General features: G+C 37.0%; 3 protein-coding genes and 1 long non-coding RNA gene across 5 annotated transcripts; 3 read left to right on the forward strand and 1 right to left on the reverse strand.

Moving 5' to 3' along the window:
* The first annotated feature begins 364 nt into the window (after positions 1 to 364).
* Positions 365 to 19,850, forward strand: LOC127166448 (carboxypeptidase N subunit 2-like). Its single transcript, XM_051111719.1, has 3 exons — positions 365 to 663; positions 18,007 to 18,036; positions 18,284 to 19,850. Exons 2-3 carry the CDS (start codon positions 18,029 to 18,031, stop codon positions 19,674 to 19,676), a joined length of 1,401 nt encoding a protein of 466 aa, XP_050967676.1. The 5' UTR covers positions 365 to 663; positions 18,007 to 18,028; the 3' UTR covers positions 19,677 to 19,850.
* Positions 12,724 to 15,527, forward strand: LOC127166449 (leucine-rich repeat-containing protein 15-like). Of its 2 annotated transcripts, XM_051111721.1 has the most exons (3): positions 12,724 to 13,173; positions 14,148 to 15,311; positions 15,397 to 15,527. In XM_051111721.1, the coding sequence occupies exons 2-3, from the start codon at positions 14,154 to 14,156 to the stop codon at positions 15,403 to 15,405; spliced, it is 1,167 nt and encodes a 388-aa protein (XP_050967678.1). In that variant the 5' UTR covers positions 12,724 to 13,173; positions 14,148 to 14,153; the 3' UTR covers positions 15,406 to 15,527. The 2 variants fall into 2 exon arrangements, with proteins under 2 accessions (XP_050967678.1, XP_050967677.1); XM_051111720.1 differs by having other exon boundaries at positions 14,148 to 15,474.
* LOC127166450 (uncharacterized) lies at positions 19,423 to 23,331 on the reverse strand. The gene is made up of 2 exons (XR_007827908.1): positions 23,182 to 23,331; positions 19,423 to 19,502 (listed from the first exon to the last, which is right to left on the reverse strand). It is a non-coding gene; the product is annotated as an uncharacterized LOC127166450 (long non-coding RNA).
* Positions 21,494 to 24,664, forward strand: LOC127166446 (leucine-rich repeat-containing protein 15). Its single transcript, XM_051111717.1, has 2 exons — positions 21,494 to 21,611; positions 21,963 to 24,664. Exons 1-2 carry the CDS (start codon positions 21,604 to 21,606, stop codon positions 24,172 to 24,174), a joined length of 2,220 nt encoding a protein of 739 aa, XP_050967674.1. The 5' UTR covers positions 21,494 to 21,603; the 3' UTR covers positions 24,175 to 24,664.
* Positions 24,665 to 26,365: the final 1,701 nt, after the last annotated feature.

The following is a 26,365-nucleotide window of genomic DNA, read 5'->3' on the forward strand; positions in this document are numbered from 1 at the left end:
ATAAGCAAGACTTTCTATATTAAAAATAAACTATGAACCATCAGAATGTTACAACTTGGTATGCTGGTCATTTTGGCACCTCAGTTTCATTGCAAAGTATTTTCAACGCTTATTTTATGGTTTTTCTATATGTACTACATGACTACATCTGCTTTGCTTATATTATTTTGCATTCTATTTATCTCATTTGGGCAATAACAATATGACATAGGGCTTCCAATTAATTTAGTTCTTTAAAATGTTTTTGCTTGTAAAGTACTACCACTGTTAGGGGACTTTTATCTATATTTTTCCTTTTAAAACACTCTACACAAACTTTAGAGAGATATAAATAATAAAAAAAAATGAACAGTGTAAAACTGCTCACAAAATGAATATGTAATTAAGACGAAAAAAAGAAGACTATAAGAGAAATAACTGAACTGAGAAGAATCCCTAAATATCTGTAGTTTCTGAAACTTTTTGAAAATGAATTAGCAATTTTTTATCTCTTCAAACAGAAAACAAACTGCCCACACCCTTTCTGATGCTTTACACACATCCAGTCAAACACTTGGGATATGTAGATAAGAGTAGTGCACTACGTGCTTGTATTTACTTTTAGGAACATCATTCTGAATGGTCACTGAACTGCTACTGAGATGAGCAGGTAAGAGTAATTATTTACATTTAATGAGACAAATGCAGGTTAGAAACATTCTGGGAATTGCTCATTAATTGCTATTGCTATAACTCAGTTTTATTTTAATGTTTTATTCCTGAACAGGCATATGCATTTAAAAACTGCACTAGTATTCATTTACATACTTGTGCACCTGCACTGGAGCTGCACTATCGATATACCTGAATGCCAACCAGACAATGATTGCAAAAATGAGGACATGTATGACAAAACCGTGACAGCAATCCCTGAAAAATTCAAAGATGGAGCCAATTAAATATTTTTTATAAACAGTCAAATTCCTGTAATACCAAAAGGAATCAACCAAAAGGTTGAGTCCAAACCAAAAGGTATCAACAACTACACTACAACCAACAACTACCCACCTGACAACGACAGTGATTCCAACCACATCAACAACAACAGTACAAACAACAACTCTAGCGACCACCACTTCTACAACCACGGTACCATCAACAACCACCCATGTGACGACTACACTGATTCCCACCACATCAACATCGACAGTCCAAACAACAATTGCAACTACAACTATATTAATCCACACCACTATTACAACTCAAAAGACAACAGCAACTACCTTACCACCCAGTACGACTGCAAGGAAAACGACTCCTTTTCTCACCACACATAGTAGTTTCATCTGTACCGGCTCTTCTCAGCTCCCTCTCTCATCACCCACTACAACTTACAAGTACTCATCATCCAAGAAACTGATGATATATTATACTACAATGCTACTGGTGGAAATCTGTTGTACTTTGGTGCTTGCCAAATTCACTTACACATTATACTGCTCTCTGGAGCAAAGGGAGAGACTGCACACCCAGGTCAATTTGACTCACTTCTCCTATACCTATAAGTCCACTGTACTCAGACCAGTCGATGAGACAGAAACTGTAGCTCTTTGATTTATTTATTTGTTTATTTATTTTTAAGAGATGACTGTTTCTCAAAAGAATGATTTCCCAAACTGCATATATCATTGATGCTTAATGCTTTATGCTTTCATTTCATTGCCATGTACAGTAGGGCCCACAAGTCTGTGGGGGCTTTTGTTTTTCTATCAAAAAGACTTTAATGTTATATAATTACATAATTATTATATACAATGTATACATTGTATAATAATATATTATTGGCGTAACAGTTTAAGTGAAGAGTGATATCTAGGCACAAGACTTAAACCTTTTTGTATTTTTAGTTCCCTGGACTTTCAGTGGAGGAACAGAAACCTATCAGGTTATATTAAATATATGTTAATGTGAGTTTTAAAGATAAACCAAAGTCTTATGAGGGTGATGAGTACTGTAAATGATGACAGAGTTTTCATTTTTTGATGATCTCTTGAAGTGTGTCCTAATGTTGGAGTTACAACAGAGAATTAACATTCTTTTCAAGCTGTTTCATGTTTGTATTTTTTTTACCTAAAAATCATTGTAAATTCAGCTAGCAATTAATATGTGATGTAACAGTTTAAAGTTCTTCGGAAAGGGTCATCTGAAAAGGGTTTCTTGTGAGTTAGGTCACAACTCTTGAGCTGCATCTGTTGGCTACTATCAAGCAATTATTTGCAATTCATTTATCAAATGTCACCAGTCTTGATTAATTATCCTTAAAAGAAAAGTTGTGTAGGCGTCAGTCTTTGGTCACATAGTATTAGAGAGCAAAAGAATGCTCTTGTTACCAGATGCTTTTGGGGTGAGTCATAAAAACAAGAGGATTATTTGTCATAGGCCTCATTTACACAGATATCAAATATTTGTCGAGCTGTATACTTGTTAATTGTACACTAAATCATTTTCAGCATTTAGTAGTTAAAACACTTTAATTGCACTTGTTTTTGAGTGCACATTTATGCAAGCAAATGGAAATGAAAACAGAATTATTCCACAAATAATTCCATAAATTTTCAGGCACTCTGTCTCATGTTTAGACAGGAAACAATGTTGTTCTTCAAAACAGACAAGAATGCATGTCTTTCCCAATGTCAAGCACTAGGTGTCAGCGTAGCTGCATTTATTTTGTTTTGTCCAATAATTTGCGGTACCTCTCGCCAAAACAGTGATTCATAAACTCATTCTATCCTGTTTGTGTCGAAATTAAGTGAAAAATAAAACATAACAACCTGAACGCAATCTCCTTAGTAAAAGAAAAGAAAAGAGAAGAAAAGAAAAGAAAAACTACTGAGCTATTGTGTAAATCCTTAAGTGTGTAGTGCACATAGTTTACAGTGGAGCACAAACAAAAAACCCACAAACACGCACACTAAGTTTATTTTTTTATTTATTTATAAGACATAACGTTTCGACATATCATCATCATCTTTCTCTTGCAATCCTTCCAATCTTTGATTAAGACTAATGAAAACAGACTTAATGCAAAGGAAACAGATGTATGCACAGTTGTGGTCAAAGTATATTCCCATTATGCTTTATCTACCGCACCACTAGATGGCGATCTGACCAAATGTCCATTTGTCAGTGGATTGTAAACATTGGCGGTTTGTCACAGACCCCACTTTTTTCTGTTATTTTTCATTATTTGATTGTATTAATGTTTATTTATTACCAGATGCTTTTTTCATGCCAAGGAATCATCAAATTGACAAAGAAAGTGAAGTAACACAATATTCACATGGATGTTTTGATTTATGTTCTTTTTTTTTTAAAGTTACCTCATTCCAAATATATGCTTCTTTGATACGCAATATTATAGCCTTTATCTTATTTGTTTTTAGAATAAACCAAAAATAACAGATTATTTGTAAAGTATAACACATAAAACGAAAAAAACGAATACTGAGAAATCTGAAGTTGTATATGGGAAAGCAGAGAGATGCACAATATTGTGTGAGAGTTGTGGGTACAGAAAACAATGTGATAATTTTTTCAGTTTCCCTTACCGTAAATGCCCAGACCGTTGCAAACATATTTTTCAAACAAGGGAATTTACTATCAGTTGGAACTTTTTTACTTTTTTACTTTTTTTTACTTTTTTACCTTGTTTTTACTGAATAGGATTCTATGACTCAAGGGGTCACATCTCATCTGTGTACAGGAAGTAATTAAGTGGCAAGGAAAAGCTCACACCCTAAAGCAGGCCGGAATTTCTCTAATCACTCACTTCCTGCTCTGCTGTCATAGGAATGGGCACAATTCACAATGAGACATAAATGGACATGTACAGTACTATGCAAAACTTTTAGGCCACTAGTATTTTCACCAGCTAAAAAAAATGGTTTAAAGTAAGTTATTTCTATCTTTTGCTGTAGTGTGTCAGTAAAAAATATCGGTTTACATTTCCAAACATTCTGTTTGCCATTAATCGTAATAATCTAGTGAGATTTTTGTTTGCACAAGGAGTCTGACAACAGCCAGTGCTCCACACTTATCTAATCTCATCATCATCCAGTCTTCCTGGAATGACATGAAGACACAGAACAAACTGAAACAGAGTAAACCCAGAAGAACTGTGGCAACGTCTCCAAGATGCTTCAAGAGACTTACCTGCAAAGCTACCTGAAAAATTTTGCGCAAGTGCACCTAGGGCAAAAGCTGCTGTAAACGCAAAGAATGGTCACACCAAATGTTGATTTCATTTAGTTAATAGAAGGTAATTTATAAAGAAATTCTATTTATGACAGCATCCTCCTACACTCAAAAAAAATGAAACCTTGACTTTAATTAATTTTTTCTTGTCAACAGGTTCCACAAAATTTAATTGTGAAACTTAAAAACAAATATTTCCTAACTTAATGGGGTTGTTTTAGGGAGAAATAATATTTTTGACTCAAGCCAACTATTATCACTAATTTTTGCTCAACAAGAGACGTTTGAGTTTAACTAACTAAAGTCAGTTATGTTATATGGACTAACAAAATTTGTTTAGAAGTTGCATATTACATATTTGTCTATTCAAAGTAAACTAATGACTTTACAACAAAACATTTAATTCAAGCTTAATTATTAAAAATAAAATGCTTTCACTAACTTTAATTTTTACTAGTTAGGGTGAATTAACTCTAGTTTGTCAACAGGTTCCACACAAATTACTTCAGTAAACTCAACTTAACATTTGTTAGTTCCTTTATTCACCAACACAAGAGTTAATCAACAACACAACTGTTTATCAAATTCTGTTTTACAAAAGAAAAGTTTTTCCAACATCAAATGGAGTGGTGGTGGCATCTCCTCCCTCAGCATTAATGCTGCAGATGCCAAAGACAACTTGTTTAAGGTCTCTCTGGGCAGCACAACCATCTGAATCCTTTCCACACACAAAAAAAGGACAACAATGAAATCACCAGCCACATACAGGTGCATCTCAATAAATTAGAATGTCGTGGAAAAGTTCAGTAATTCAACTCAAATTGTAAAACTCGTGTATTAAATAAATTCAGTGCACACAGACTGAAGTAGTTTAAGTTTTTAGTTCTTTTAATTGTGATGACTTTGGTTCACATTTAACAAAAACCCACCAATTCACTATCTCAACAGATTAGAATATGGTGACATGCCAATCAGCTAATCAACTCAAAACACCTGCAAAGATTTCCTGAGCCTTCAAAATGGTCTCTCAGTTTGGTTCACTAGGCTACACAATCATGGGGAAGACTGCTGATCTGACAGTTGTCCAGAAGACAATCATTGACACCCTTCACAAGGAGGGTAAGACACAAACATTCATTGCCAAAGAAGCTGGCTGTTCACAGAGTGCTGTATCCAAGCATGTTAACAGAAAGTTGAGTGGAAGGAAAAAGTGTAGAAGAAAAAGATGCACAAACAACCAAGAGACCCGCAGCCTTGAGAAACTTGTCGAGCAAAATCTATTCAAGGAATTTGGGTGAACTTCACAAGGAATGGACTGAGGCTGGGGTCAAGGCATCAAGAGCCACCACACACAGACGTCTCAAGGAATTTGGCTACTTGTTAACCCACTCCTGAACCACAGACAACGTCAGAGGCGTCTTACCTGGGCTAAGGAGAAGAAGAAATAGACTGTTGCCCAGTGGTCCAAAGTTCTCTTTTCAGATGAGAGCAAGTTTTGTATTTCATTTGGAAACCAAGGTCCTAGAGTCTGGAGAAAGAGTGGAGAAAATAGCACAAGTTGCCTGAAGTCCAGTTTTAAGTTTCTACAGTCTGTGATGATTTGAGGTGCAATGTCATCTGCTGGTATTGGTCCACTGTGTTTTTTGAAAACCAAAGCCACCGCACCAGTTTACCAAGAAATTTTAGAGCACTTCATGCTTCCTTCTGCTGACCAGCTTTTTAAAGATGCTGATTTCATTTTCCAGCAGGATTTGGCACCTGCCCAAAAGCACCAAAAGTTGGTTAAATGACCATGGTGTTGGTGTGCTTGATTGTCCAGCAAACTCACCAGACCTGAACCCCATAGAGAATCTATGGGGTATTGTCAAGAGGAAAATGAGAAACAAGAGACCAAAAAATGCAGATGAGCTGAAGGCCACTGTCAAAGAAACCTGGGCTTCCATACCACCTCAGCAGTGCCACAGACTGATCACCTCCATGCCACACCAAATTGAGGCAATTAAAGCAAAAGGAGCCCCTACCAAGTATTGAGTACATATACAGTAAATGAACATACTTTCCAGAAAGCCAACGATTCACTACAAATGTTTGGTTTTTTTTTTTTATTGGTCTTATGAAGTATTCTAAGTTGTTGAGATGTTGTTGGTGGGTTTTTGTTAAATGTGAGCCAAAATCATCACAATTAAAAGAACCAAAGACTTAAACTACTTCAGTCTCAGTCTGTGTACATTTAATTTAATACACAAGTTTCACAATTTGAGTAGATTTACTGAAATAAATGAACTTTTCCACAACATTCTAATTTATTGAGACGCACCTGTAATTCCAAAAGAGTTCATTTGCATTGCAGTTTTCTCCATAAATGTTTTAAAATAGTGCTTTACTAACTTTTGGTCCAAACAGATTTCTCACAATTTGTACACTCACTGGCTACTTTATTAAAGGAGAAGTCCACTTCCAGAACAACAATTTACAAATAATTTACTCAATAGTACGTAGTGTCGTGAACGCACATCCCAGAGCCTGTGCTACACGAGCTTTTGTGCTTAAAAAGTATACAAATTTTTATTTTTCAAAAAAAATGACAGATCGTTTCGCTAGATAAGACCCTTCTTCCTTGGCTGGGATCGTTTACAGCCTTTTGAAGCTGCATTTAAACTAAATTCTGGAAGTTCAAAATTGGGGGTACAATTGACATCCATTATATGAAGAAAAATTCTGAATTTTTTCCTCAAAAACCATAATTTCTTTACGACCGAAGACAGAAAGACATGAACATCCTGGATGACAAGGGGGTGAGTAAATTATTTGTAAATTGTTGTTCTGGAAGTGGACTTCTCCTGTAAGTACACCTGTATGATCTGATGCCATCTAATATAGCAGCTCTGCCATAGAGTCTACTTTTATGAGATTGTAATTTTTAAAATTGTAAGATTAAATTATCAGAAACGTGATTTTGGTCAAGACCAAAACTGCCATTCCTACAAGCCATATCCGACAATGTTAAATGGATATTGTGATATTATTAAAAGTCCTAGGATACCATTATTGCCTCAGTAATTGTTAGTATTATCTACAGATACTCTTGGAAGAGACTGCTTGGATCTTCATTAAGATAGATACAAAGTGCCCTGAGGAGGCACTCCCTCTTCTTTTCAACAATTTCATTCTAAATAGAAAAAAAGCAGCCTTAATATACATACTAAAAACCTATTACAGTTCAAGAATTATGTGAAATGGGTGAAACTAGCTATAAAAGTAGGCACATGTACAATGACCATTTACTTATACAAACATTAGTTAATTACAGAAAACACTCAAGTAGGGCTGTCATGAGAAATACTTTTTATTGTGCAATATTTTGCACTAAAATTAATTGCGATAAATGAAATTATTGCCATTTTAAGAGCTTTTTATGCCACTGATTGCATAATGACAGTATAATGATAAAATAGCATACATTTTATTCTTAGGAATATTTTATTCTTAAGAATATTTAAATACTGGAATGAGAAATGTGAATAAATAATAAATAAATAAACATTTGTTAACTTGCAAAAAAAAAAAAAAAAAAAAAAGAGTTTTACAAATAACATACCATGTGACTTAGAATAATAATAATTGAAAACATTTATATAATGTTAAAAACTAAATTATCAATTGCTACTGATATTTAAAAGTAAACAGGATACAAACAGAAACAAGCTAGATGCAAGAAACAGTATTTACATTAGCAGATGTTGCAGATCTTACCTATTGTGAGTAAAGCACCTTGGCAGGAACACAAAACACACCTTTCATTAAGGACCTGAAAAAATGCAAAGGATAAAAACAAAACAATTTGATTTTGTGATATTCAATTAATCTGAACTGAAAAACTACAAACCAATAAAATAATCACACTTTGTAATTGTTGGGGGGGGAAAAAAAAAACAAAAACAAACAAAAAGATTTTTAGTTTTAGTCGGACGGGCACCTAGTGGTTGAACCTAGTATTGCAGTTTCAACGAAGAATGACTGTAGCACGGTTTTTCAAATTAGCAAGTATGTTAACCTAGTACATTTCTTAAATATATCTGCAAACATATTATTGTATTTGTATGCTTTAGTAGAGGGGGAAAAAAAAACCCAAAAAACTTACAACTTAAACGCTACAGTCAGAAAAATGAAAGGGAAGTTACACACTTCAAGTATACATTTAGACATTATGTAATAATGTAATTATGTAATTTTTACACAAGTGCCTAAAACTTTTAACAGTGCTGCAGCTTTGCAGGTAGGTTTCTTGAAGCATCCTGAAGACTTTGTCACAGTTCTTCTGGATTTAGTCTGTCTGAGTTTGTTCTGTTTCTTCATGTCATTCCAGAGACAGACTGGATGATGATGAGATCAGATCTTTGTGCAGAGCATTCGCTTTTGTCAGACTCCTTGTGCAAACAAAAATCTCACTGGATTATTACGATTAATGGCAAAATGAATGTTTGGAAATGTAATCTGATATTTCCTACTGACACACTACAGCAAAAGACCAACTTTAACTGACTTTAAACCATTTTTAGCTGATGAAAATACTAGTGGCCTAAGACTTTTGCACAGTACTGTATGTGGGAAGAACTGACAAATCTCATACAATCTGTATGAGTGCAAATGGTGCAATTGTTTTCTTACAGCTTGTGATGATATCCAGTGTCAGTCCAGTGTGCAGGAGTCTTTTGAAAATCAACCACATTCCACTATTTCTTTTCCATTCTGAATCCAGTCAAGGAGTTTGATTGCAACAGAGAACAGACAGAAATGAGAGGCGTGATGAATTACTTGTGGTGGTGACTTCATACGGTTTTGGTTTGCACTGTATATCATACAGAATCTTCATTGTAGAACATTATGATAAGCATGTTATTGTGTCTATATTTAATATGTGTCATTTATTTGAGAACACTTAAGTAGTTTTGCTGTGCTAAGAGTCTTTTTGTATGGCTGATGTAACTTTTGAAATAATTAAAATAGCAGTTTCGTGTCTATCCTTGGTCGAGGTTGATGGGATTTAGAAAGTAATCAGCAGTAAGTAATGCGATACTTTTTAGTTTTTTTTATTATTATTATTCTTTACTCAATTTTCTAAAACTAAATATTGCCTTTTGTAGAAATGCTTTGTTCATAAATGATGAATTTTGCAATGTTCACTAGTTTTTGAACTGACCCAAGCTGAATAACAACACTACTGTCTTCATTTGAACTGCTTATTGCTGAATTCAACTTTTTTTAATAATTTATGAACTTTGAACTGAATTCATTGAACACTGAACTGACTGGAGCTGAATAATATGGTTTATACTGCATGCACACAGACAGTGATCCATATGCTTTTTTGTATTAGCAACCATAGATGGAGGGAAGTTCACTTCAGCAAAATAAAGAAGCACTTGCAAAATAAAAGGAAGGGTGGGCCCCACATTTATAGAAAAATAGAGGAAAATTCTTTTGAAGTCATCATGATCATTTTCTACAGTTCACTATAAGGTCACTTCTGGTCATCCTTGACAGAATTTAAACTGAACAGAACACCTTTTTGTAACTGGTTACATGTGTCCTTTGTCCTTTGATTCATTTTTATTAGTCTGCACAGTTACTGGAGCAATATGTTACGATGCATACGATAGGTAAATATAGTCTAACAAGAGCTGAATCATTTTTTGTTTACGTACTTAAATACTGTGGCGGGAAGAGCAAAACGACAGACACAGTGGGCGTGACGTCAGGCCTCGGAGAGGCTTTTATTAAACAATATAAATAAACGTGTCCAAAAGGGGAAATAAAAGTGTCCAAAATAAATAGGGGATCTGGTGTCCTCGACGTGCAGGGGTTCCATGAAGGAGGGGCAGTGTTCAGAAGGGAAGGGTCCATGTAAGGGGCGGAGTCCGGCGCACTCGCTCCCCGCCGAGGTCCGCGGCACGAGGGGTAGCGGCTTCCTTCAGCAGCTTCATCCACCTTCATCACGGCACTTCCTGAGGCGGGTAAATTGGCCCGGCATCCTAGCCCGCAGCCGTCTGGGTGCGGCTTCACGTCCGGACTATGGGTCCGGCGGCGCTCGATACCTCTACGCTCCCTTCCTGGACCCACGAGGACACCAGCGTGGGTGCATGCACGGGGGAAGAGACCGGTCTCCCGAGGAAAGGCGCGCTCGGCATTTTAACAGCGGCGGTGATAAGGCTTCATTCACAACAGGTGTGCCTCATCACACGCCACCAGACCTGGCTGTTTCAACGCCCCTCCTCTCTCGCACACCCACTCCCGTCGGGAGCCTGGTGAAGGGCGGCGATTACGGACGGGGTGACGATGATTATAATTAGGGGGGAGACAGCCGACTCGTCACAATACCCACAAACTTCCTGCCCCTTTAAAGAGCAGCACAAGGGTGTGGCCACAAACCAGCTATTCCCCACCAACTCATTTCTAAATAATAAAGCGGTGCAGTCAACGGTTGACTGTAAAGAGGATAACCAGAAAGACATGAGGAGGCAGATAGGAATGGGTTGCTTTTTAGTGACTTCCTACTCCTCATTCCCCGCATACCACGCCATGACAGAAGAACCGACCACAAACAAAGATGTTCTGGGATGAGGAGTTCTAATTTAACATCCAGCAGGTGGAGAGGCCGTTGGAGCAATACGTGGAGGAATTTCTGAGCGTGTTACACCTGGTGAGTTGGAGCGACGCTCGCTTTTCAGATGGGGCTAAATGATGACCAATTGTTCTGTTCTATAACTTCTGACGATTGCTGCAAACCAGTTGCGGAATTTATCGACCATGTCCTTGCTCTTTGTCATTCCAATTACTATGTTGATATGAAATATTCTAATCTTTACCCCATCTGGGATCACGCGGCCACTCCAGCTCACCACCAGCCAGCATCCTCCACGTGCTGCTCCAACGAGCTCACTCCCTCGCTCACCCCAGTTCTCCAGACCTCCTCCCTCATCCTCAGCCCAGAACCCGCGGCCAGCTCTCGGACTCCGGCATCGGCCAGCTCACGGACTCCATCCATGCCCCCGCGCTCTGGATTATCGGCTGTTAACATAGCAAGCCACATTAACATTAAAGGCATTATGTGGATTATTTTCTCCTGTGTCTCCGCTGGTTCCGTCCAGCTCTCATTCGTCCCCGCTGGTTCAGTCCAGCTAACCCAAGTCTCCACTGGTCCCGTCCATTCCTCCAGAGCGCCCTCCTGAGCCTGAGCTGCCTCCAGAGCGCCCTCCTGAGCCTGAGGTGCCTCCAGAGCACCCTCCAGAGCCTGAGCTTCCTCCAGCGTGTCCTCCAGAGCCTGAGCTTCCTCCAGCACGCCCTCCAGAGCCTGAGCTGCCACCAGAGCACCCTCCAGAGCCTGAGCTGCCTCCAGCGCGCCCTCCAGAGCCTGAGCTGCCTTCAGCGCGTCCTCCTGTGCTCTCCTGGGCTGACCATGCCCTAAGTTCCCCCAAGAAAATTTTGGGGGGAGGCTACCCCCTGACACACCATGGCCGCCTGCACTGTGTGCTCGGCCATGGCTCCCCGAGCCCCCTGACCCGCCATGGCACGATAACTTGTGTGCTCCGCCATGGCTCCCCGAGCCCCCTGACCCGCCTTGGCACGATGGACTGTGTGCTCCGCCGTGGTTCCCCGAGCCCCCTGACCCGCCATGGCACGATGGACTGTGTGCTCCGCCGTGGCTCCCCGAGCTCCCTGATCCGCCCTGGAGGCGTACCTCCTATCCCTCCTGTGTCTGCCCTGCACGAGACTCCAGGGCGCCCTCCCTCCCTGGTGTATTTGTTACGGCGCGAGTCACACCTTATTGGGGGTAATGTCACACCCCAGTGGACTGCCTCCAGCGCGCCCTCCTGTGCTCTCCTAGACTGACTATGCCCTAAGTTCCCCCAAGAAAATTTTGGGGGGAGGCTACCCCCCTGACCCACCATGGCCGCCTGGACTGTGTGCTCGGCCGTGGCTCTCCGAGCCCCCTGATCCTCCTTGGCCACATGGACTGTGTGATCGGCCGTGGCTCCCCGAGCCCCCAGACCCGCCATGGCACGATGGACTGTGTGCTCGGCCGTGGCTCCCCGAGCCCCCTGACCCACCATGGCACAAAGGACTGTGTGCTCAGCCGTGGCTCCCAGAGCCCCCTGACCCGCCATGGCACGATGGACTGTGTGCTCCGCCGTGATCCCTGATCCGCCCTGGAGGCGTACCTCCTATCCCTCTTGTGTCTGCCCTGCACGAGCCTCCAGGGCGCCCTCCCTCCCCGGTGTATTTGTTACGGTGCAAGTTGCACCTTATGGGGGGGGTAATGTCATACCCCAGTGGACTGTTTTGTGTTTTTTTTTTTTTTTTTTTTCCATGTATGCACTTATTTGGTCTTTCCTGTTCCGTCTCCAATTATTACGTCACTGTTTAATCGATTACACCTGTCTCCCTGTGATTAGTCTGTGTATATAAGTTTGGTTCTGTTCCCTGTGTCTTTGACGGTTCTTAAAGTCTTGTTCGTTTTATTTACTTGTGGATTCCCTACTGTTCCTGTTCGTTCCCGTGGATTATTTAAATAAACTCTATGTTCCGAGCTCCTCGTTCCTACTCCTCATTCCCCGCACACCACGCCGTGACAAATATAGTCTAGCAAGAGCTGAATTATTTTTTGTTTACATACTTAAATACCCACAAGCTTCCTGCCCCATTAAAGAGCAGCACAAGGGTGTGGACACAAACCAGCTATACCCCACCAACTCATTTCTAAATAATAAAGCAGTGCAGTCAACGGTTGACTGTAAAGAGGATAACCAGGAAGACATGAGGAGGCAGACAGGAATCTAACAAAGAAAACATTTCAGCCGTTTAAAAGACACCTGGAACACACTTGGGCAACGGTTAGAGCAAAGCACCGATATCTCTGACAAATCATCTTCTAGTTCAAGGGTAAGATACTTCGTATTTATTCATTCGTACTGGCTGTTAGTTTGAGTTAAAAGTGAACTAAACTAGTTAGCATTAATAATGAATGTACTTACAGAATTTAAACTAACTGAGAGTCATGACTTTACAACATATTTGGTTAAAACATAAAGCTTCAACATAAAAACAATTAGTAAGTAAATGCCTAATAAGTACATTCCTGATTTTTTTTTTTTAAATTCAATAACTAATTAAGTTTAAATTGTTAATTAAATTAAATTAAATTAATTAAATTCAGTTTATAAAAATAGACTGTATTAGACAAAAGAGAAATGACAGCAAATAATAGCTGGATACATTTGAAAGACTACACAGTTAAATGTTCCAGCTCTCGCAGACTGTGGTTCGGTTTTTCTGGAACAGATTATGAAGTCACCAAACATTTTTCCATGTGCTTTTCAATTTTGTCCTGACTTAAAATTGCATGCTTACATGTATGCTTGTTTCCATTAAATGTGGAGACTAGCAGAAGGAAAGTAATGACATTTTCTTTAAAAAAAAAAAAAAACATTTTGAAGTCCAGTGCTGAGAACACTGCAAATGTGGTAACCTGTTTATAGAAAGAAAGGAAGTAACCAGTCATCGTCTTAATCAGGTGCATGTTCCTGTATGTAACGGGCTATTCAGAGCATACCAGTCTGGAGTATATTTGTAACCCTGGACCACAAAATCAGTCATAAGGGTCAATTTCTTGAAATCGAGGGTTATACATCATCTGAAAGCTAAATAAATAAGCTTTCCATTGAATTTTTGGCCGAGATACAATGAGAGAAAAATTTATTATTTTGACCCATTCTATGTATTTTTGTTTATTGCTAAAAAAATACAAGTGCTACTTATGACTGGTTTTGTGGCCCAGGGTCGCATATACATATATATATATAAAGCACTTCTTAGTTGTGTAGCAAATAATGATAATATTTCTGCTTTCGTTGTAGGAGTCAATGGATCTGGTGTGGTTCATGATTATTGGCATGTGTGCCATGAATGCGATTGCCTCTGCGTGTCCAAAGAACTGCCAATGTAGGACAAGCAAAATCACTTGCCAAGGTTTTATAATAAAAGAATTCCCAGCCTCCATCCCACCAACCACTAAAAACCTCTTTATCTCCAACACCAGCATTGAGTCATTAAAACCAACTGATTTTAAAACTTTTGCTGAGACACTCAATGTGTTTGTAGCCAAGGATTCAAGAATAGCTGTGGTGGAACCTCACACATTTGACCAAACCAGAAATCTCATTGCCTTAGGTTTCAATGGAACAATGCTAACCTCTCTGCCACAGGATCTGTTTCAAAATCTTAAAGCATTATTAACTCTAACACTAAGTAACAATAAATTAGAAGTTCTCCAACCATCTCTTCTCAGCCCGCTTACAGTTTTGAACAACTTAGACTTAAGCAGAAACCTTCTAACCTCTCTGGAAGAAGATGCTTTCCTGGGTTTAGGAAAGCTGGAACAGCTCATGTTGCAGAGAAACTCAATCAGAATGCTTTACAACAGTTCTTTTCAAGGACTCAGTCATCTCAAAGCCCTGTTCCTGCAACATAATCACTTAACGGATATACCAGCAGGCGTCTTTGATGACCTGGTGAACCTTGAGATATTGCATCTTCAAGACAACAAAATCTCACAGCTACCAGCAAATCTCTTCTCAAACTTGTCGAAGCTGAAGAAACTCTACCTCTCCAACAATAGGTTATCATTGCTTCCCAGTGCAATCTTTTTTAATCTTCCCAGCCTAACTCATATATCACTGTACGAAAACCAACTCAGTAGATTAACACCTGGGACTTTTGGTCCAATGCCCCTCCAGGAGCTCCAGCTGAATGACAACATGTTAACCCAAGTCGAAGAGAATGTGTTTAGCAACTTAACTGAGATTCGCCTTTTGGATCTTAGTAGGAATCAGATTCAGCATATTTCTCCAGGTGCTTTCAGTGGCTTGATGAAACTAGAGGAGATCTCACTTCACACTAATCGACTAACCACTATTGAGGCGGGGATATTCAAAGGTCTTCCAGAGTTAGTTAACATATCAATAGAGAACAATTTACACCAGACTCCACAACAGTCCCAGAAGACACATGTGGAGGTCAAGGTCTGTCCAAAGACAAACTCATTATCATTATAGCCATTGTCTCTACTGCTGTCATTGTCGTTATCATTGCCTGTGTGTTTTGTAGGAGGAATAAACAAGGAAGTGAAGACTTGGACCGTCAAAGAAATAGAAAAAAACAAACTCACTTATCTAACATTACTTAAAACCTATCTCTTTTAACAATCTTCAGTGGATTTATGAAGAACTTTCTTTTTTTATTCAGCAAATTAATTTTAACAAAGGTTTGTTATGGATATTTTCTTTCTTTCTTTCTTAGTTCTTTATGTATAATGAAATGTAACAAAAATACTACAAAGCTGATGTAACCCAGATAGTTAATCTAATATTCTAATAATGTCTAATTATTATATAAAATATTTAATTCATACTACTGAAAACTAAAGGACTAAAAAAAGAAAAAAACTCATTAAGTAACATTTATTTACATTGTTATAAATAATTAAAAGAAACTGAGTTTCCCGAACTGATTACTGATTGGTGAGGTGTAGGGTTAGCTTCACCCATGCAGAAAAAGTTCGTGAAACACAAATGTTTGAAGAGAATAGAAGAAACACGAAAAAATTGTGTTTTGATGCAAGAGTGAGATTTAACAGTTAAATGATTCAGGATGGATTATGAACAGATTAAGAAATAACTTTGCAAGATATTGTTTTTTATAAATTCATGCTTTGAGAGAGACGCGACTAGAAACATCACTGAAGAAAGATGCAGCGAGAAGCTGGTGAAATCGAGCCAGTGAAATTGAGCTTAATCTGTATTTCTTCGGAGGAATATTTCATTTACTTTTCCTTATTGATATGTTTCTTCTTGGCCAGGTTTTTTATTTTATTTTTTATTTTTTTTTCGTTTTGTTTTGTTTTGCTCTCTCTTTGAATGTTTGAATGTGAAGAAGAACTGCTGCTGTGATTCTGAATCTTGTCCGGGCCGTGGATTCTTGTTCCTGACTGGCGAGCCATCCAAATGTTTCGTACCTGGAAACAGAGTAAGAAGTCTTTTTTTTTTTCGGTCGGGTGGGACAGAATTGCATGCATTCACGTTTTAAGTTCACCTGGACTTCCCTGGATACAAAAGTTTTTTCCTCATGGACTGAACTGCTTCTCAGATTGATGAACATTACTGTTCATGACCAAATGGAATTAAGACTCTGATTGAAGGCTGTTTCCTGAACTTAAAACTGAGAGACTGATACTGAAACTGAGAACTAAGGGTGAATTTCAGAGATTGATGTTGAACTTTGGAAACTGATTTTGATACACTGAACTTTGTTTGAGCTCTGATATCTTTTTTTTTCTTTTTGTTATTGTCTTGAACTATTGTTGGTTATTGTTACCTATTGGGGTTTTGGTTGTTTTCTATTATTTTAATCTCAAAAGATTACAATTCATTCAAAGACACAAAACAAACAGAACAATACAATTACCTTTTCCTTGATCTCTGCATTTCAGTAGTTCTTGTAGTTATTATATTTTGCTGTCTTTTGCTCTAGTGAGTCGACCCTTGTCTTCTGACTTCTGGTCCAAGTAATCCAACGTAGTTGCTGCTGTATCTCAGTTGTGGTTACACGGTAATTTAGAAGTCGTGAACCAAACGCAAACCTAGTTTGCACTACACAAAACTTGGTGAGTAGCCAGCCAGGAGCAAAAATACAGCATAGTGTAATGGTTATAAGTGTAACCCCCTTGTCAGGGAAGGTTATATATAAAGTAGCTTTACAGCAAAGATGAGTTTCCCTTAAGAATCCCCTCTTATCAGTTTATTTAGTTATTCAGTGAAATTTAGTTATGAAATTCATATCCCTAAACCATGGTATCAGAGTAGGGGCTTACGTTCATAGCCGAGAGACACCAATTAAAGGAACCCGGTGCTCCGCCCTTCAGAGTTTAGGTTAGGTGAGCCTAAGAGGGCAGGGGCGCTACAATAACCTCATGAATGTTGTCACATATGAAGAAATATACTGTATTTTCCTTTCTTGACACTGTCAGTGGTTATACACTTTCTGCAGTTCTGTATTAAACATGTTTTTCCTCATCGCAAAACCACTTTTATATATATAAATCAAGACTTTCTATATTAAAAATAAACCATGAACCATCAGAATGTTACAACTTGGTATGCTGGTCATTTTGGCACCTCAGTTTCATTGCAAAGTATTTTCAACACTTATTTTATGGTTTTTCTATATGTGCTACATGACTACATCTGCTTTGCTTATATTATTTTGCATTTTATTTATCTAATTTGGGCAATAGCAATATGACATAGGCCTTCCAATTAATTTAGTTCTTTAAAATGTTTTTGCTTGTAAAGTACTACCACTGTTAGGGGACTTTTATCTATATGTTTCCTTTTAAAACACTCTACACACAGTTTAGAGAGATATAAAAAAAAAAAAAAAAAACATGAACAGTGTAAAACTGCTCACAAAATGAATATGTAATTAAGACGAAAAAAGAAGACTATAAGAGAAATAACTGAACTGAGAAGAATCCCTAAATATCTGTAATTTGTGAAACTTTTTGAAAGTGAATTTGCAATTTTTTTATCTCTTCAAACAGAAAACAAACTGCCCACACCCTTTCTGATGCTTTACACACATCCAGTCAAACACTTAGGATATGTAGATAAGAGTAGTGCACTACGTGCTTGTATTTACTTTTAGGAACACCATTCTGAATGGTCACTGAACTGCAACTGAGATGAGCAGGTAAGAGTAATTATTTACATTTAATGAGACAAATGCAGGTTAGAAACATTCTGGGAATTGTTCATTAATTGCTATTTATCAAAATAATTTTGATTTTGTGTAAATACAATGACTTGCACTAGGCAGTATGCACAAGATATAAAGACATTTTTATATGTTTATTATTATTATTATTATTTATTCAAGTCATTTAATATTAGTACGTTGGTATAACTCAGTTTGCTTTTAATGTTTTATTCCTCAACAGGCATATGCATTTAAAAAGTGCACTAGTATTCATTTACATACTTATGCACCTGCACTGGAGCTGCACTGTAGATATACATGTATGTGAACCATACGATGATTGCAAAATTAGAGACGTCTATGACAAAACTGTGACAGCAATCCCTGAAAAATTCAAAGATGGAGCTGATGAAATATTTTTTATAAACAGTCAAATTCCTGTGATACCAAAAGGAGGTCTTTCTAAAAACCCTCAAATCAAGAAAATTGAATTTCTCAGTACTACAACTCACTCTGTAGAGGTTGGAGCCTTTGAGGGTTTACCTGATGTGACGACCATTGAGATATCTGGCACAAATGTGACATCATTACCTGTGGGTGTTTTTAAGGATCTAAACAACCTTAAAAAACTTGTTTTAAAAATTAACAAAATCCATAGCCTTCAAAACGGGTTATTTGATGATTTAAAAAAGCTTCAAGAATTATATCTACATTTGAATGAGATCAGCTCTATTGAGGAGGGGACATTTGACAATTTAGAGAATCTCTTAACACTTCATCTTGGAAAAAACAACCTTAGTTCTGTATCAACATCTCTTTTTTCCAAACTTAAGAGCTTAAAAACTTTCAGGCTTTATGAGAACCGGTTGACTACTCTACCTGATGGGATTTTTGATGGTCTCCCGGATTTGTCAGAGATAGGCTTACAAGGCAACCAAATCTCATTTATACAACCAAATTTATTTCCCCACAAAAGTAAACTGAAAAAACTCTATTTGGACCATAATCTTTTAACAGAACTCCAGCCAGATCTGTTTGTTGGTTTCTCTTTATTAATGACTCTTACTCTGCACAACAATCTACTCACCGCTCTTCCCAATGTCCTTTTTGGAGAACTGCCTAAACTAACTGAAATAAATCTAAGCAATAACTATCTCACTCACTTACCAACTGGAGTTTTCAGTCCACTTAAGAAGCTCAAGAAGTTAGACCTTTCCTTCAACCACTTTCCAACAATCTCTGCAGACTTTTTTGAAGGTCTTGAAAAATTGGTTGAGCTGAATCTTCAAAAAAACAATATAGAGTCATTAAAACAAGAAGACTTTGAAAAACTTCATTCTCTTTCAGTGCTCAAACTGGGAAATAATAAACTGCAAAGCCTTCCTGGTGATGTTTTTGACGCTCTTCCAAACCTCAGTAGACTGTACCTAAACAAGAACCCATGGCAGTGTGACTGTAACCTGCTGCCATTCTTTGAATGGATGAAGATCAATGAGGACAAGATTAAATCAAAACCTTCAGAAGTTTGTGAGTCTCCAAAAAATCTGCAAGATCAATCAATCACCTCTTTAACAGAAGAACAATTAATATGCCTCACAAATACCACCCCTCTCCTACAAGTACCATCTCAATGACAACAGTTGTATTAACTACGGAGTTAACCTCAATGAAAGCAGCGCCTACAACAACTACTGCTTTACAGATGACAACCACACCTACTCCAACAACAATAAGAATAACAACTCAAACAATTTGGACCATCAAACAAAAAGAAAAAAACAAAGTCAATTATCTAACATTACATAAAAGCTTCTGTAAACTGTGATGTTTCCAATTTCTTTTTTAACAATCTTTACTGGATTTATATCATGTCAACTGAAGATTTTTAGCATAGTTATGGATATGACAATGTTAATGTATTTTGGCTTGGCGGAATATCTGCTATGCTGCTACTGCTGCTACTGCAAATAAACTACAGGAACTTGCTACTGCCAATACATATGCAGATGCGGTGCTGTGAGTATTTAGGACATACTGCTGCTGCACAAATAGCATTTATAATAACCCATAGAAGATCTATACAGGTGGAACTGGGGAAGGTGGAGGGTTTCAGAGTAACTCTGAAAGCATGCTGTGAAATGCTCTAGTGAATGCTAACCAGCCATTTAAAAGTAAAGCAGCAAGCTTCTTATCTGCGTATGCAACATGAACCAAACAGCTTATGCTAAGTAGTTTAACACTGCAAATATCATCAGTTTGCATTAACGACCCAATAGCCTGCACCATCGAGAATGTAATGACTGAACCTTGCATTTATGGAGAAAATTATGTTTCTGTTAATGGGAAAAATTAATTTCAAAAAAGGTTTGTTATTAATATTTTCTTTCTTTCTTTCTTTCTTTCTTTTGTTTTTGATGTGTAATAAAAATAAAAACATATTACAAAACTGAGCTTACTGTCTTTTTATTGAAAAATGAAAAGCTTTGAAATTAGACATGATTTGATGATCATAACCTCATGAATGTTGTCACAAAAGATGAAACGTACTGAGATTTCCTTTCTTGTCACTGTTGATTGTTACACACTTCTTGCAGTTGTGTATTGAACACATTTTTCCTCATAGCAAAACCACTTCTAAATAGCAAGCAAGACTTTCTATATATATAAATATTAAAAATGAGCCATGGGTGTTACAGCTTGGCACGATAATCATTTTAGCACTTTTGTTTCATTGCAAAGTAATTTTAACCCTTGTATAATTTATCTAACTTGGACATTACCGTTTTTATTGATTGCTAACACACTATAGCTGATTCATTTAACCTAATTTCCCAAACCATTAATTCAGTTCTCGAAACAGAGACACATTTTTCAAAGCTTTTAACACATTTCACCTATTTTCACATGCTCAATGTTTTCTGCAAAACTTAGAAATGAACTTTTCTTAAAGCTTATTGCTGAATTTCACTGTATCTACACCCTTCTATTAATTTTTGTGCTTCATCTGAGGCCAAAGTTTGATTCTGACAAATGAGGTCAGGTTTTTGACTAAAATATTTGATTTTGATCTGGAAGTTTGAGGTTTGTACAAGTTGGTGTGTGGTTTTGAAATCGTGTTTATAGTTGTGAGAAAATGCTGAATTGTTTCATGAATTGTGCATTAGCAATCAAGAAAAACTGTAACAATATGACATGATGAGGCTAACAATTAATTTAGTTCTTTAAAATGTTTTTGTTTGTGAAATGCTGCAACTATTAGAGGACCTTTATTTATCACACCTGCTCTAAAACAGATATATAATTAAAACAAAAGAAAAAGATGAAGAGGACGATGACAGAAAATAATTAATTGAACTAAGAATCCCTAAATGTGTGTACTTTATGACAGTTTTTAAAAGTATGTTTGCAATTCTTATCTCTTTGAACAGAAAAATTTCACACACCCATTTTTCTGACTTACATCCATGCAGTAAACACGTGGGATAAGTAGATAAGAGTAGTGCACTACGTACTTTTATTTGCTTTTAGGAACATCATTCTGGTCATTCAGCTGCAACTGAGATGAGCAGGTAAGAGTAATTATTTGCATTTAATGAGACAAATGCAGGTCAAGAACATAACAGGGAAAAACTGCTTGATAGCTTTCAGTTTTGTGGAGGAGAGGAAATATTTCTCTATTTAAATGATGGTGCAAACTTCTTTGAGCTCTTTGTCAAGCTCACTATTATTTAATTGTTCATAGATTATTAATTTATAAAAAAATATTTTTATTTTGTGTAAATACAATTAATTGCACTGCAGTATGCACAAGATATAAATACATTAATTTATGTTTTTCTATTATTATTGTTTATTCAAGTCATTTAAAATGAGTAAGTTGGGATAACTCAGTTTTCTTTTAATGTTTTATTTCTCAACAGGCATATGCATTTAAAAATTGCTCTAGTATTCATTTACATACTTGTGCACCTGCACTGGAGCTGCACTGTAGATATACCTGACTGCCAATCAGACGATGATTGCAAAAATAAGGACGTGTATGACAAAACTGTGACAGCAATCCCTGAAAAATTCAAAGATGGAGCTGATCAAATATATTTTATAAACAGTCAGATTCCGGTGATACCAAAAGGAGGTCTTTCTAAAATCCCTCAAATAAAGAAAATTGAATTTCTCAGTACTACAACTCACTCTGTAGAGGTTGGAGCCTTTGAGGGTTTACCTGATGTGATGATCATTGAGATATCTGGCACAAATGTGACATCATTACCTGTGGGTGTTTTTAAGGATTTGAACAAACTTCAAAAACTTGTTTTAAAAAGTAACAAAATCCATAGCCTTGAAAACGGGTTATTTGATGATTTAAAAAAGCTTCAAGAATTATATCTACATATGAATGAGATCAGCTCTATTGAGGAGGGGACATTTGACAATTTAGAGAATCTCTCAATGCTTCATCTTGGAAAAAACAACCTTAGTTCTGTATCAACATCTCTTTTTTCCAAACTTAAGAGCTTAAAAACTTTCAGGCTTTATGAGAACCAGTTGACTGCTCTACCTGATGGGATTTTTGATGATCTCCCGGATTTGTCAGAGATAGGCTTACAAGGCAATCAAATCTCATTTATACAACCAAATTTATTTCCACACAAAAGTAAACTGAAAAAACTCTATTTGGACCATAATCTTTTAACGGAACTACAGCCAGATCTGTTTGTTGGTTTCTCTTTATTAATGACTCTTACTCTGCACAACAATCATCTCACCGCTCTTCCCAACGTCCTTTTTGGAGAACAGCCTAAACTAACTGAAATTAATCTAAACCATAACAATCTCACTTACTTACCAACTGGAGTTTTCAGTCCACTTAAGAAGCTCAAGAAGTTAGACCTTTCCTTCAACCACTTTCCAACAATCTCTGCAGACTTTTTTGAAGGTCTTGAAAAATTGGTTGAGCTGAATCTTCAAAATAACAATATAGAGTCATTAAAACAAGAAGACTTTGAAAAACTTCAGTCTCTTTCAGTGCTCAAACTGGGAAATAATAAACTGCAAAGCCTTCCTGGTGATGTTTTTGACGCTCTTCCAAAACTCAGTAAACTGTACCTAAACAAGAACCCATGGCGGTGTGACTGTAACCTGCTGCCATTCTTTAATTGGATGAAGATCAATGAGGACAAGATTAAATCAAAACTTCCAGAAGTTTGCGAGTCTCCAAAAAATCTGCAAAATCAATCAATCACCTCTTTAACAGAAGAACAGTTAATTTGCCTCACAACTCGACCAATAACCACCCCTCTCCTCACAACTACTGCTCCCATGACCACTCAGCACACCACAACTGCTTCTACAACAAGGCTAACCTCAACGACAGCGGCACCTACAACAACTACCGCTTTACAGACGACAACCACAACTACTCCAACAACAACTACAACACAGACAACCACCACCGCAACTCAACTCACAACTTTGCAACTAACCACAACCACACCACCTACCACCACCACCACTACAACCACAGCTCCGACAACCACAACAGTCCCAACCACGGTATCAACAACTACACTACAACCAACAACTACCCACCTGACAACGACAGTGATTCCAACCACATCAACAACAACAGTACAAACAACAACTCTAGCGACCACCACTTCTACAACCATGGTACCATCAACAACCACCCATGTGACGACTACACTGATTCCCACCACATCAACATCGACAGTCCAAACAACAATTGCAACTACAACTATATTAATCCACACCACTATTACAACTCAAAAGACAACAGCAACTACCTTACCACCCAGTACGACTGCAAGGAAAACGACTCCTTTTCTCACCACACATAGTAGTTTCATCTGTACCGGCTCTTCTCAGCTCCCTCTCTCATCACCCACTACAACTTACAAGTACTCATCATGCAAGGAACTGATGATATATTATACTACAATGCTACTGGTGGAAATCTGTTGTACTTTGGTGCTTGCTAAATTCACTTACACATTATACTGCTCTCTGGAGCAAAGGGAGAGATTGCACACCCAGGTCAATTTGACGCACTTCTCCTATACTAAGTCCATTGTACTCAGACCAGTCGATGAGACAGAAACTGTAGCTCTTTGATTTATTTATTTATTTATTTTTAAGAGATGACTGTTTCTCAAAAGAATGATTTTCCAAACTGCATATATAATTGATGCTTAATGCTTTATGCTTTCATTTCATTACTATGTACAGTAGGGCCCACAAGTCTGAATCCACTGCTTTTGTTTTTCTATTAAAAAGACTTTAATGTTATATAATTACATAATTATTATATACAATATATACATTGTATAATAATATATTATTGGCGTAACAGTTTAAGTGAAGAGTGATTATATCTAGGCACAAGACTTAAACCTTTTTGTGTTTTTAGTTCCCTGGACTTTCAGTGAAGGAACAGAAACCTATCAGGTTATATTAAATATATGTTAATGTGAGTTTTAAAGATAAACCAAAGTCTTATGAGAGCGATGAGTACTGTAAATGATGACAGAGTTTTCATTTTTCAATGATCTCTTGAAGTGTGTCCAATCTTGGAGTTACAACAGAGAATTAACATTCTTTTCAAGCTGTTTCATGTTTGTATTTTTTACCTAAAAAATCACTGTAAATTTAGCTAGCAATTAATATGTGATGTAACAGTTTAAAGTTCTTCGGAAAGGGTCATCTGAAAAGGGTTTCTTGTGAGTTAGGTCACAACTCTTAAGCTGCATCTGTTGGCTACTATCAAGCAATTATTTGCAATTCATTTATCAAATGTCAGCAGTCTTGATTAATTATCCTTAAAAGAAAAGCTGTGTAGGCGTCAGTCTTTGGTCACATAGTATTAGAGAGCAAAAGAATGCTATTGTTACCAGATGCTTTTGGGGTGAGTCATAAAAACAAGAGGATTATTTGTCATAGGCCTCATTTACACAGATATCAAATATTTGTCGAGCTGTATACTTGTTAATTGTATACTAAATCATTTTCAGCATTTAGTATTTAGAACGCTTTAATTGCACTTGTTTTTGCACATTTATGCAAGCAAATGGAAATGAAAACAGAATTATTCCACAAATAATTCCATACATTTTCAGGCACTCTGTCTCATGTTTAGACAGGAAGCATAATGTTGTTCTTCAAAACAGACAAGAATGCATGTCTTTCCCAATGTCAAGCACTAGGTGTCAGCGTAGCTGCATTTATTTTGTTTTGTCCAATAATTTGCGGTACCTCTCGCCAAAACAGTGATTCATAAACTCACATTCTATCCTGTGTATGTGTCGAAATTAAGTGAAAAATAAAACATAACAACCTGAACGCAATCCCCTTAGTAAAAGAAAAGAAAAAAAAAAAGAAAAACTACTGAGCTATTGTGTGAATCCTTAAGTGTGTAGTGCACATAGTTTACAGTGGAGCACAAACTGAAAACCCACAAACACGCACACTAAGTTTATTTATTTTTATTTATTTATAAGACAAAACGTTTCAATATATCATCATCATCTTTCTCTTGCAATCCTTTCAATCTTTGATTAAGACTAATGAAAACAGACTTAATGCAAAGGAAACAGATGTATACACAGTTGTGGTCAAAGTATATTCCCATTATGCTTTATCTACCGCACCACTAGATGGCGATCTGACCAAATGTCCATTTGTGTATAAACAGTGGATTGTAAACATTGGCGGTTTGTAAATGTTCTGCCTTTCACCACAGCTTCGGTACCACGTGTGCCATCATCACTTGTTTCATTTGTTTCTTTAAGCGAATTATTTAAAGCCAAATCTTAACCAAAATATGTTTTAATATATGCCATCATTGTTTACAAAGCAAACTCAACACCTGCAAGGCTGAACTTTTGAAGTATTTAAAAAAGTGGTTCTCTAGATGTGATTCGGGTGAGTAGTCGTACTCATAAAATTACAACTAAATTTGTTTGCAAATACTCTATCCATCATGACTGAATGTTTCATATTTTAAGCCAGTGATTTTTTTTGCCTTGCGTCAATGTTAGGAACATTAAAGTCATAACAGCTCTATTAATAAAAGTATAAAAACACAAAATAAAAAGTATATTTAAAAAATAGTTAGGAACCCCGATTATATAGCTATATTATAGAAAAGCGTTTGACTAATGGGACTTTCAATGATTCTATACATTTATATATTTGCATATTTGTTTATACTTGAATGGACATTGGTTTATTAAGTGGTAGATTAACTACAGTTAATAGTCACACCATGGTGAATTGTTTTGAGCTGTTTAAGTATTTAAGTACCTTT

This window comes from Labeo rohita, chromosome 6 (genome assembly GCF_022985175.1).
Source record: "Labeo rohita strain BAU-BD-2019 chromosome 6, IGBB_LRoh.1.0, whole genome shotgun sequence".
In the NCBI taxonomy this organism is placed as follows: Eukaryota; Metazoa; Chordata; class Actinopteri; order Cypriniformes; family Cyprinidae; genus Labeo; species Labeo rohita.

Coding starts and splice junctions, on each gene's coding strand:
- LOC127166449 (XM_051111720.1), top strand. CDS start 14,154: ATGGATCTGGTGTGGTTCATGATTATTGGCATGTGTGCCATGAATGCG.